The sequence below is a fragment of the Parasteatoda tepidariorum genome, chromosome 8, assembly GCF_982258835.1.
Source record: "Parasteatoda tepidariorum strain Cologne lab strain chromosome 8, Ptep-v5.0, whole genome shotgun sequence".
In the NCBI taxonomy this organism is placed as follows: Eukaryota; Metazoa; Arthropoda; class Arachnida; order Araneae; family Theridiidae; genus Parasteatoda; species Parasteatoda tepidariorum.
This window is the reverse complement of record NC_141762.1, coordinates 65,499,099-65,512,476: the sequence shown is the minus strand read 5'-3', so window position 1 is coordinate 65,512,476 and position 13,378 is coordinate 65,499,099. Positions and strand designations below refer to the sequence as shown.

General features: G+C 28.3%; 1 protein-coding gene across 4 annotated transcripts in view; it reads left to right on the top strand.

Moving 5' to 3' along the window:
- The window catches only part of LOC107450782 (glutamate receptor ionotropic, kainate 2-like), a 99,066-nt gene that overhangs the window by 84,663 nt on the left and 1,025 nt on the right, over positions 1-13,378 (top strand). For 2 of the 4 annotated variants that reach the window (XM_071181262.2, XM_071181263.2), the window contains exons 13-15: positions 150-372; positions 3,785-4,050; positions 10,414-10,449. In XM_071181262.2, coding sequence (XP_071037363.1) covers positions 150-372; positions 3,785-4,050; positions 10,414-10,449 — 525 coding nt within the window. The remainder of the gene's footprint in view (positions 1-149; positions 373-3,784; positions 4,051-10,413; positions 10,450-13,378) is intronic. The other 2 variants (XM_071181264.2, XM_071181265.2) reach the window with 1 other exon arrangement.

Genomic DNA, 13,378 nt, shown 5'->3' with positions numbered 1-13,378 from the left:
ATATTAGATTCCTTTCTTTTTGATTAATTAATTATTTGGCGTAGTTTGCATAGTTAAAATAATGTTTAAGCTGAGATTATATATCAATTAAAAACGTAAGCTTGATTGTACATTAATTAAAAGCGCTTCTTCGTTGTTATTACTTTCAGGATTCAAAAATTGAAACATATCTAAAAATGTGGAGATTCATGGAGAGTAGGCCCGGAGTGTTCGTGAGCTCTTACGAGGAAGGGGTGCAACGAGTGCTGGAGGGTAACTACGCGTTCTTAATGGAATCTACAATGCTAGATTATATGGTTCAAAGGGACTGCAACTTGACCCAAGTCGGGGGTCTGTTGGACTCGAAAGGATACGGCATCGCTACACCCATGGGTAAGTTTATCGCAAGTTTTAAACATAAGAATCAAAGAGTTCAAGTTTAACTATAAAAATATTCAAAGTCTTAATTGTACAATAGAGCACTAATTCCATCAAAATTATTATGTGTGATAATTTTTCTTACACACTTAAATTATAACTATGAAATTATAAATGAATTTTCTTATAATTTAAGACAATTTCACGGAAATTTAATAGTGGAGAGTTGGTGTGTTTAAATAGTCCGAAAAAGAAAATCAAAGCAATGAATCTAATTTTAGATTAAACAGAGGAAAAAAAAATATTGAAAGATGATAACATTCGATCCGGTTAGCATAGATTCAAACATTTCCAGTTCTATTGTTCCCATTAACCCAGTAGGTGCCAAAGCTCCCACTACGGGAACAACGACTCTTTATTTTTTTTGTCTTGCTTCATTTTGTCGATTAATATAAATTTTATTCTTGTATCACGGAATATAATTTATTATTATCTTACATTAATGTTGAAAAATATTTATTAAGTATTTAAATTTTTAATTAAAGCAGGCATAATGAGACAAAAATCTTTATGTTTTATTCCATTCCCCCTTTTGAACACAATCATTTGGAAATCAATCATTAAAAACATCTTTCTCTGTAATTGTGGATGCATGTCAAAGACTTCAACGCATGTTAAAACCTGCTTCAGAAAATGTACTTCAAGTATTTGGTAATGTATTTTACTTGACTGGTGGTCATAATAAGAAAAGAAATCGAAATTATTATAGCAATTAGAAACTACACATCAAGGGGAAAAACGCTCTATGCAGCCGAAATTCAGAAAGGAAATTGAAACCAGAAGAATAAATAAAGAAAAACAATGAAAAATTTGACAACCGAAGCTGACCGGGGGTACCAGCCCCGGGAGTCATAAATGCAAAACCATTTCTCTCTCGAGAGCTCGACAAATGCTTAAGTTGTTCTCTCTGTACCTCAAAGGACTTGTCAAAGTTCAGGTAGAGAGAAAATATAATACAAATTTCAAAAACCAAATACAAAACTATACCGAAACAATACAAAAGAATATAATGTTCAAAAATTTACTTGAAAATAATAAATCCCAAAACCAAAGAACACAACAGACTACAAAGCCTCAACTAAATTGAAATTAGCAACAAAAAAAAAACTCCCATTAATTTAATGCGCAGAAGGAAGAAAAAAGAAAAGATAAGTAGCAAGAAAGCAGTTTCCATTATTAGTAAAAATGCTTAACCGGAGCAACTCGGCCAAAGACTTGATCTTGCCCTATTAAAAGAAAACGAAGTTAAGAGTTGTTAATCTTTTTTTTTCAATTTTAAATTCAATATTACAGAAATTAAAAGAAAAACTATTATTTTCCAATTTTTTTAAAAAATTACTTGTTGCCTCTTTATCTACTTTTTCTAACTTTTACTGCACAAATTAGTATCAAAATTACGGAAAAAATAACCTTAAACTTAAAAGCCTTTTATCTTAAACACAAATTTTAATTTATTTATTAACAATATCAATTTTAAAATCTACATATTCAACATTTAAGAAATTATCATTAGACTTCTTCGAAACCAAATCTTTAGGATAAATATTAAAAATAAAATCATAATTATCATAATTAAATAAAATTAAATCTTCAATGTATCTTAAAGCTTTAAAACAATTAAACTCAAGATATTTGGCTTCGAAAAAATGCAAAAAAATATTAGCAAAAGCACCAGAAAAAGAATTACCTTGTGGAATCCCTATATTTTGTTTATAAAAATCAAAGTCATTAAAAGAACATTTTCAAGTACAAATATCTGTCCAATAAGACTTATCAATATCTTCATTAAATAAATATTTATCATATATGCCACTACAAATTTCAAATATTTGAGCATGAGGTATTTTGGTATAAAAATCTCTTAAAGTCAAATGCATTAGTAATAAAACCACATTTTTATCAATAAAATTCAAAACATCAACGTTACTATTAATAACAATAATTTTCTCACCTTTAATTTCAAGCAAAATAATTTTAAGAATATTAAAAAGCCTTAATTATAAGAAAAAATAATTAAATATTAATAAAGTGAAATATTACGGAAAAAATCTTGCATAAAAAAAGGAAGGAGGAATAATATTTATTATTAAACACAATTTAATTAAAATTCATAACGGATAACACATCACTTGTACTCAATATTATGCATTTTTACTCTATAATATAAATACACAAAATCGCTTACGTGAAGTTCTACTCAAACGAGTTACAAGGAATGCAATATATTTCACACGTTATACATTGTCTATGCAAGATTTTTGGACATTGGATCTTTGTCCAAAAACAATCCTGTCTTCATAAGTTTTTGTGAAGGTGGTACTTTTCATTACCCAGAAATCAATTTAAAAAACACAGAATCATATGATATTCAGTCAATATGATGCAACGTTAACACGAGTTTAAGCCCATTTCTTCCTAATAGGAATATTCCCAAACATCATTATATTTCTACAACAGATGCTATATCATTATATTTCTATATCAGATGCTATCAATGCGAGATCTTATCTATGTGTTATTCTCTAATTTCTATGTTTGAAACCAGATGCCTCTACACTACAGATTAAGTGAAGATATCCCATTAGTCACATCCCTTACAAAAAAAGTATGGTGTTTTGTGGTTAACAGATGTAAAAAAATGTAACCGAGGTTGAAATATTTTTTGTGGTTTGCACCGAAAATAACCTCATTAATAAACCTCAATTTCAACCTCATTTACACCTCGAAAAATTATCCTCATGTATATCTCAGCAATACTTTTAGTTGAGATTGGGTGAAATTATCCACACCTCAAATATACTTATTCGCTTGAAGTGTAGAAAAAAAATGGACTCTAAACCTCAAAAATAACCTCTCTAAGCTGGTTGCTCCAAAGTAGATGTTCGACTACCTCATAACAACATCAAGTGTGAATGAGACAACTTTATTTACCTTGATTATAAACCTTGAGATGTTGACATTGAAGGGTTGTTTTTGAAGTCAACTTAAATCAACCTTGACACCTCAAAACTACTTCAAAAACCCCTTGAAATTTTTAAGGGATAGATAATGTATTTATTTTTAACCCTAGCACTGGCAATAAAACTACTGGATACGTTTAACAAAACGGCTAAAAGCAATTCATTACGAGAAGTTAGGTGTTACATACCTGGTAGAAATCAGAACAATCTTTTTCGTTTTTCTAATACGAATCACAAATATATTTTATATTTCATTGATAATTACCTGCTGACGTGTACAGTACACTGTTGATAAGTTTCGTCTAAAGCATTTTGACGAGTGTTGCACATCCATCCAGTGCAAGTGGTGAATTACATGCTATACTACAATGTCAATCTCTTAATATAATAAACATTCTTGTTTTCAGGTTCCCCGTGGCGCGATAAAATTTCCCTGGCAATCCTTGATCTTCAAGAAAAAGGGGTCATACAAATGCTCTATAACAAGTGGTGGAAGAGTCCGGGCATCACGTGTTCTAGAGATGATAAAAATAAAGACGGTAAAGCAAACGCACTAGGAGTGGACAATATCGGTGGTGTCTTTGTCGTGCTCATGTGTGGTTTAGCAGTAGCTATACTTACTGCTGTGGCGGAGTTTTGCTGGAATTCGAAGAAGAGTGCTCAATCCGCGAGGGTAGGTATGCACGATTTTATATTTCCTAACTTTCTGTTGTTTTTCGTTTCAAATGCTAACGTGACACTTTTAGTTCGAATTCTTGAATAGTTTTCAAGATATTCACCCCATTGAGAAATAATATTCCTCAGTACGTTTACACCGTAAGTACAAAACCTCATAGTACGAAAAACCTTATACAGTCGAACTTGGTTATTGCGAGCTCTGATTTAACAAAGAAATTTTTGCAAATTGGTTGGTTTATTGTTTAAAAAACATATGCAAAACACTGTTGTGAAGGGTATCAATTGGATTTCAAGAGAAATTTTCATAAGCTTATTGAAAATTATTTTGTTGTATTGAAGTTTACAGTAAAAGTTCGTCAGACTGTTTCGCTTAATTTTTTTTGAATTTTACTTCTTTCAAAAAAGTAGCTAAACTTTCATTCAGTTCAAATTAATCATAAATTGATTTCAGATGAGTAATAATTGGGAAAAAAATGAGATCTCTCATGTTTCTTGCCATGAATCAGGAAACCGAATGAGTCAAGAATAAGGTAGTGGTTGATGTGCGTATGTTTGGTAATCACTATTAGTAAGGGTGTTTGTTGAGATGTAAATCATTCAAGAGATAATTTGATGGTCCATATATGGTAGGATGTGTTTCTCAAAAGTTTGTGAGGAGTATGTCCAAATCGTTTCATCGTTTTCAGTGTGACATTCATTTTATAGTCTTACGTTTTTGATAAGAAGAGAACACAGCGATCTTTTCGTCGAAGAAAAAATTTTAATTGACCACACATTAAAGAATATTAGCATTTACAGAAAGTCTATTTAAATTGTTCAATAGATTCGACGTTATTAAAAATAAAGCGAAAATTCAGTCAAACTTTCAGTAATCAAAAATCTGGCAGCAATCTTTTGAAAAAGATCAAAGAAAACGTATACAAGACCTTAGAACTTAAAAATGATTATTTTGTGCTCAATGCAGTGCTAATTTTCCCCCCAATGGGTAGTTAATTTTCTTTTTAAAAAAAATGAAACTAGAAATTTATAAATGACTTGGGTTTTCTGAGTTTGTATGTTTAAAAGATTTCTAAGAAGCTATAAAGTAAGAAAAACTTATCATGACAAAATCTGCTACTCCTCCATTGGAAATTTAAGGAAGAGTAGAAAAGAGATTAATCAGAACCAAACCATAAAGTATCAAATACTGTATGTTTTTTTAATACCAAAATGCAAACAAATTACAGCAGGATTACTTTGCTACTGCGTAATCCAGAGTAATCCTGCCATAATTTGTTTGCATTTCGATAGTTGGAAAATTTTTCCGCATTTTAAACTTCATGGTTTATATGGCACTTTTTTATTTCGTTTAATCATATATTACTTAAGTATTTAAAACTAAATAAAGCTTTTATTCCGCTGTAGAGCATTCTCTTAAATTTGTTTCAAAATTAATGCAGTACACAGTCTTAAATACTATTAAGTATGCAATGGGGAAATTCTAGTTAATACTGAAAACATTAAAAAATGGTTAGATGAAAAGAGCCTTTAGTTAAAATTGGTTACGTCTACAGTTCCTAGTTCAATTATTTTATAATAGTTTAATGTATTCCAACCGGCTTATTGTTGTAGCACTTTTTTAATTATGTTACATTACTAGTTCTCACCCGGGACAGTATTTTTTTAGCCAGGGGATCGACCGTTTGCCTTTCAATGAGGTGAACCGGGTTCGAATCCCAGTGAAGGCTGACTGATGCGAATTCCGCATCCGGCTTGAACCGACAGCAGTGCTGACGTAAAATATCCTCAGTGGTTGACGAATCATGTATTATAATCTCCTTGCTCTCAGTGTGTAGTTTTCGTGGTTTTCCTCTCCATGTCACACAAATGCCGGTTAGTTCCATCAAAAAAGTCTGTAGGCAAATTTCTACCTATACTTGGTCCAGGAGTTCCTTTGTATTCTGGATTGGGCTCAAAATTGCGTTGAAAATTAGTAGTCGTTATGAAGTCTAAGAATATTAAAAAATTTCTCAGGCTATAAAAAAAGCATGAATAAAAGAAACGAACCGTATAAAGAGATTCTAATTCATTCTAATTGAGGCGTGGTGGCTCGAGCGTTCACCTCCCAATGAGGTACTGAATTCCAGCAATAGCTGGTCGATACGAATATCACACCGGGCTCTTGCCGACAACAGTGCCCGCGTAAAATATCTTAAGTGGTTGACCGATTATATATTAGAGTGCCTTAGACACCGGGTTAACCATAGGAGGTTTTTGTGGTTTTCCTCTCCATGCAACGCAAATGTAGGTTATGTGGGCAATTTTCCCTCAATACTTGATCCAAGAGTTCCCTTGTCTTCGGGACTACGTTCAAAATTACAAGACTACTGAATAGTCGTAAACTCAAAATTGAGTCGGCTGCTGAACCACGATTATAAAAATTATTTCTATTTTACGAGTGATTTGCATCTGTCACTTTGTTCTCATCATAAGCGAGTTCGACTGTATTTAACAGTGTGATAGAATATTTGATTATAATATGTTAGAATTTAGCGTTTTATAGTACGTAATTTCAATTTTTTATTTAACGATACGTTAAAACATTTGTCTCGCGTACAAAATTATACACAGTAAAACTTGTGTAAGTTGATCACTTGTGGTGCATTGTTTTAGTGGTCAACTTATAGAGGGGGTGGGTCATTGTTTACTTTTTCGTTTCCTATATCATGTTGCTATATATTTAATTTTTTTTTTTTTTTACTTGACTTAAAAATTTTATTCAGAAAATATGCAAATGAATATCTTAAGAAATGTGTTTAAACCTGAATGAACTTCAATTTGATACATATAATTCTAATATTTAGCTAATTTTTTTAAAAAAAAATATTTCGTTAGTTATGCATGTGAAGTGTTTAATAAGTATAATTTCTTAAAATATCAGAACACGAAAACATGTAATTTGAAAACTTTAACAAAATAAAATTATTTGAACACTTTAAAATTTATTTACTACACTTAAAGATCAAAGACCATAAATAAAGGATCAAAGCATATTTCAGAGCATTCACTTATTTAAATGCTCACTATTGCAACTAGAAGAGCAACTTTTCAACTAACACACCTGTTTTCAATGAACGGATGAAAGAAATGGTCAAAAGCTGACCCCTTACAGTTTCCCCTAAGGGTCAACTCATAAAAGGGTTTAGATTAGCTTTTTACACTATTTCACCAAACAAGTGAAATTTTAACATACATTGCAAAAATGACAGAAAATTTTCTGAATTTTTTTTTCTGGTCAACTTATGAGGGTTTTAGAATATAATTTCATAATACTCCTAGACACAATTGACTTATTTCAGTGGTCAACATGCAAGATAGGCAGGTGGTCAAGCTGCAAAAGTTTTGCTTCTTTATATTATATAGGAAAAATTCCGTTCTTGATAATTGAGCTCAACTTATGCAGGTGCCCAACTTACAAGGGTGGTCAACTTGGCAGGTTTCACTGTAATACGTAACTCCTACTCTTTAAAATAATTTTGTTGGACACTTTATCCATACAATTTTACCGAAACCTTATTACTTATGTAAAAAAGTTAAGTGAGTTTATTTAAAGTTTATCGACAATAATTTTTTAAAGTAAGTTTCTAAATGCATCTAGGATTACTCGAATATAATAAAACATATCTTTAAACTTTAAACTCTACGCATAGAAAACGATGCTTTTTTACTTAAACAACAATTATTAGTAAGAAAAAATTTCTTTTTTTCTTTATTTAAAATAAACTTTTTGCAGAAAAAAAACCCACTTTTTAAATTCTTTATATTACAAAATAAAAAGATAATACTAGCTATTAATTTTTAGTGATTTAAGACAATGGTAAATAATTACTTGAAACATTATGTACCAGGTGAACAGTATTTTCTAACAAGATAACTGTTGATAAAATAGTAATAATTTCATACATTATTTTTCTCAAATGGATGACAAAAGAAAAATAAAAAAATAAACTATTACGATGACAGGCTCCCCTTGATTAAATGTTGCTGATTTTAAAATATTAATAAATTTTTCATGAAGATATAATGGATAAAATTAACAAATAAGAAAAAGTAATAACCCTTAAAAAGATTTGAATTTTATTAACAAAAAATCATTTACGTTTCTTTCTTAAGTAAAAACATGCATGATTGTCATTACATAGTGTACGAAATCTGAAACATTTATGTCTTTTTAGTGTTTGTATTTGCTATATGAATAATTAAATTTGAATGAAAACTGCTTTTGAATTGTTGTTTTGATTTTCGAGTGATAAATATAACCAATTTTATTCCAGTTTTAAAAAAAATTCTTTTATAATTTATAACTAATAGATATCGCACACAATTCTTATAAATGTTTTCAATTATGTTCGTAAGATTTTCTAAGAAATATAAAGTAAAACGTATATTAATTCAATAATTCTCAATAATTCTTCAATAATTCTAAGCACATCCAGATTATATTTTAAAAATTGTGAATTCATTATAACTTATAAACGCAACAAACACCATTTGACTTTAAAGATAAAGGTTATTCGTTTATTACCAGTGTATATTTTAAGTCCTGACTTTAGTGTTTGTGAATTGTTGATTTATTTATAAAATAATATTTTTCCGAAAACTTTACTCTTTTTACAAGATTAGAAGTTCATTTTCACAAAATAATTTTATCCTTCTTCATTTTAAAAAGAAACGCATAAAATACGAAAATAAAGAATTTCAAAACGAGTTATTCATTGATAAGTTTTGTAAGTAAGAAACATTCCTGAACAAATTATTTAATATAATTTATTTTTAGGTATTAATTTTAAGATTTTTTTCAATTTCAGTATCAGATTTTGTCAAGAAAAAATAAACTGCACCTAGCTCACATGTATAAGTTTTAAATTTTTCTTTTGAAAATATACCTGCAGCGTTACTCGCGCGTCAGTATCAAATTTTATAGATTAAAATTATACCCGTAGTTTATCTATACTTGTCAGTATCAGTTTTTATTGATTCAAAGTATAACTGAAGTGTGTAACTTTACTTCTTGTATTTATGCAATTATAAGCATACTCAATTGCAAGATAGTTATAAATAATAATGACATTAAGATATTTAGAAAATATCAGTTACTATCAGTTATACACCTAATAAATATTTGCAGTTATAAAGCTTTATTCTCCACTCGAAAATTTAATATAGAGATTTCATACTGAGTTAAAAACAAAATCAATAACAAAATCAAAATCAAACAAAATATTTGATAATAAAATATTTTTTAGCATTATAACTATGATCTCAAATTACTTAGAAAACCTCTAACACAATTCTAAATATATAATGAAAAAAATAAAATTTACTCGAGATTTTTCATTACACACTAAAATTTGAACAATAGGTTACAAACATGAGCGCAGTTTGGACAAAGAAATGATTTTAAAACATATCGCAAATAAAACATTTCTTGATTTAGTATTTTTTATGTTTTGTGAATAGAAATTTTCATGTTACTTGAATAAAAAATGGATTTGGAATTTTTAAAACAAACAAAAAAACAGGCGTAAATATTCACATTTAAAAGAAGTTTAGAAAATTATTGATTGGCAAGAAATTTTTTCCAGTTTTTTAATGTGAAATAAAGCACAAGTTTTTCGATATAAGAAATAACATTTTAAAAGTCAAATATCTTCCAATCTTTTCAAAGACTTCATGTGACTTAATTAACAGATTAAAGTCTTGAAATGGAAAAAATTCAGTGTTATTTCTAAAAAACCGGAATTACTTCTTTGCCTACAGTTTAAAATACGACTCAAACACCTGTAAACAAGATAAGCATACTCTCTTATGCTCTAATTATTAAAACGAATTGCGTACGGAAATATGGATTAAATACTTATTTAAAAAAAAACCTTTTTAATAAATAATTTTTAGAAACCGAATAATTTTTAACCGAAAAACTGTTTTTTTTTTCAGTTATTATTATTTTTTTTAACCTTAGAACTTATTAAATAAATAATGTAAGACTTTAATGTAAAATGATATTATTTTTAACGTTAACTATTTTTTTAGTATAGAAGTTATACTAAATAGAATTATTAAACACAAATAATTAGTTGTTTTTCCCTTGCAAACTGATTCCATTAAAAAAATGTGGAACTTAATAACTGTTTTTTAGAATACGTGTATGAATGGAGTTGAAATACATTGCCGTTCAAGTGAAAGAAATTTACTTTTTTCTAAATTACTTTATTCGTATTAAAAGTGTTTAAATTGGAATTATTTTAATCAAATAAATTATAATGTATTCGTGTCAAAAGCACGGCGTGTTTTTTTACAAAGTAATTTTAATTTTCAGAAGTACAACGACGGATTCAATCGCGGTTACCTACAGGTAAAGATGCACGGTTATTCTACCGAGTTCATAGATATACATTTTGTTATTAAAGTTTTACCTTGTTTTATTTGACTAAAATTTAAAATACGCATGTGTTGCATGGTTATTTTGCTTTCTTAATCATTACGTTACCACATTTTTTAAAGCATGACTTCCGCTAATATTGAGCCTGATACCGGGAAAATAAAGAAAATATTTGCTTGGCATGAAAGGTTCGCTAATTGAGGCTTAGTAGCGTTAGTAGGCATGTAACTAGATAATTTAAAGCCATTTTATTAGAGAATTAGTTCTAGAAATCATCTTTTATCATATCCAAAAAGATATTTGTCAATAATAATACTTTACGAAAAGTAAAAATCCAAATTTCACTGTGCACAATTTAATATACTGGTGCACTAAATAATAATGATAATAAATACATATGTATAGACCTGAAAATGATATTTTTCATTGATAGCATGAAATATCGATAGCGTAACGGTTAAGAAAATTAAGAAAAAATTCTGAAACAAAAATGTGAATAGAATATGTATTGTTTTGTAAATATAACTGAAAGAACGGCTCTAAAAATAAGCTAAAAAAATCTATAGGATGAATTTTTAAACAATCGTTCAGTGACTCAAAATGATTGAGAAACTGATTGACATTGGGTTTGATTGAGATACCTTAAATGTTCAGAGACAAATAAAAATTCATTAAATTTTTTTTTTAAGTTAAAAACCTCTGTAAGCTTTTTTTACTTTAAAATATAACATGAAAATATTTAAATAACTTTAAAGTGACTGGAACTTGAAATACATCCCTTCACTTAGGGACTACTCTATATATCAGGATTTTTGATTTAATTAGTTAATCTGGGATGAATTTAATTATGTATGTTTAAGGAATTACGATTTAGTTAGCTGAACGCTGATACTTTATTATTTTTCTAAACTTTTACTGAATGATCCCTTTAAAAGGCGTAAACTCTAGATACTAAAGACACTTTGAATTATGTGCTTACATACATAAAAATGTATGAACTTACTTATTTATTCGAATTTTGGTCGACCACTTCAGAGTTAATATTAGAAGAATCCCTTATGAATTGATAACTTTCTTAAGAACAGTACCTAGTGTAAAGCTTCTCAAGAAATTTCTGTTTCTATGTTCAATGGCTCAATTTTTCCTTGGAAATGTTTTTTTTTTTTCAAAGAATCAGCTCTATCTTCTTAGACTCTTTGGAAATTTATGAACCTGTAAATTTAGTCTAATTTTGGTAGACCACTTCAGAGATAAAAAACTATTAACATACATTTACTATGACATAATTTGTTTAAAACTATAAGATATAATAGAATAAAAAAAGAATAAAAAAATAAGAAAAATGAAGAAGATATAGCGGGAAAAGATAAAGAAGAAAATGTTAAGCACTTTGGCATGCAAATAATGTATACACATTTAGTATATTATTTAAGTTAGGTTATTTTAATTTAAATCCTGTTTTTATCCAAGAATTTGAGAAGAACTGTACAACAAATCGATCAAATAATACAGCAATCTAAAATTTTAGAAAAGAAATTAAAAATAAAAAAGATATTCACGAAAGAAATACTAATGGCTAAATTTACTCATGATGTTACCTCTCTAATTTTTCTAATTTTTCTTTTTCATTAACAAATTTAGATCGCTTTTGTCATCAAAGTTTTTATAAATCGTTTTAATTAATTCAATTATTTGTTTTTTTTTTATGAATTCGTTCGCAATGGTTTTCAAATACAAGAACTATAATGCATGCTCTTCTTGCGTCATATTTACAAACTTAGCACATTCTAATGCAGTTTTATTACAATCTTTTCAACATGTTTAATTACATTTAGTATATTTTAGTTTTTATATAAAGCATGTCATCCTATATTGCTGCTCGACAATTTAACTGATATGGTTGAAGTTCAAAACACGCATGTAATAAAAAGAGGGAGAAGTTTATAAAAAAATAAATATAAAGCGTTACAAATACTTTTTTCGCCGACTAATTTTAAAAGAATAAATTACGCTTTTAATTACTTTTAAAACATAAGTTTTATTTTTAACTGAAATTCTAGTGCTAATTATGTTATGATAAAAATATCAGTGCAATCAAGTTTAAATCATTGCTAAATAAAAATCAAATTATGTGATTAAAAAAAAATAAAGCTTTCATATATCTTAAGGCATTTAATAATATTGTTACAAGTATACCATAATTTCATAATAATGCAATAATTTAGTGTGAATAGTATAATAGGTAACAGCATTTAAATAGCTTTGTAATTTGTAAACTCATTTTAAAGCAATACATAGAGATATTCTATGTACACTTTTATCTTTTTTGTGAATAATTTGGGAAGAGGTTTGTTTTTCCTCAAAAAAGACACTAAGTTCAGTTACATGCTGTAGGCTAATCAAATAATATAGCCATTTGCAAACAGCCGCTACTATTTTATAACGCTTCAAACTGATTGAAAATTTCCAGTATTTTCTTATCGGCCTGATATTTTCTTCCTTTTGGGTTGAGCCTACATACTTTTAAATGATGAAAAAAATTTATTTTAAATTACCATGATTTTTTTCGAACAGTTTTCTAAAACGTCTGAAGGCTTACTGTTCATTAATTAGTTAAAGGTTTACTGTCATATGCTTAAGTAAAACTAGCACTATTAAGTAACACTTCGAACATTTCCTAACTATTTTACAGGCATATAAGCGATTTGCAATACGCCTAAGAATTATCAGACAGATTTAAAAATACTAAAGATTTTTTCATTAATATGGGCCGCAAAATTTCAAACAATCGCTTTGCTAATCATCAAATAACGTGTTGACGTGATTATGAAGCACGTGAAATGTGTAAATGACGTGATTATAAAACAAGGCATTATAAAATATTGTGCTATACATTTCATTA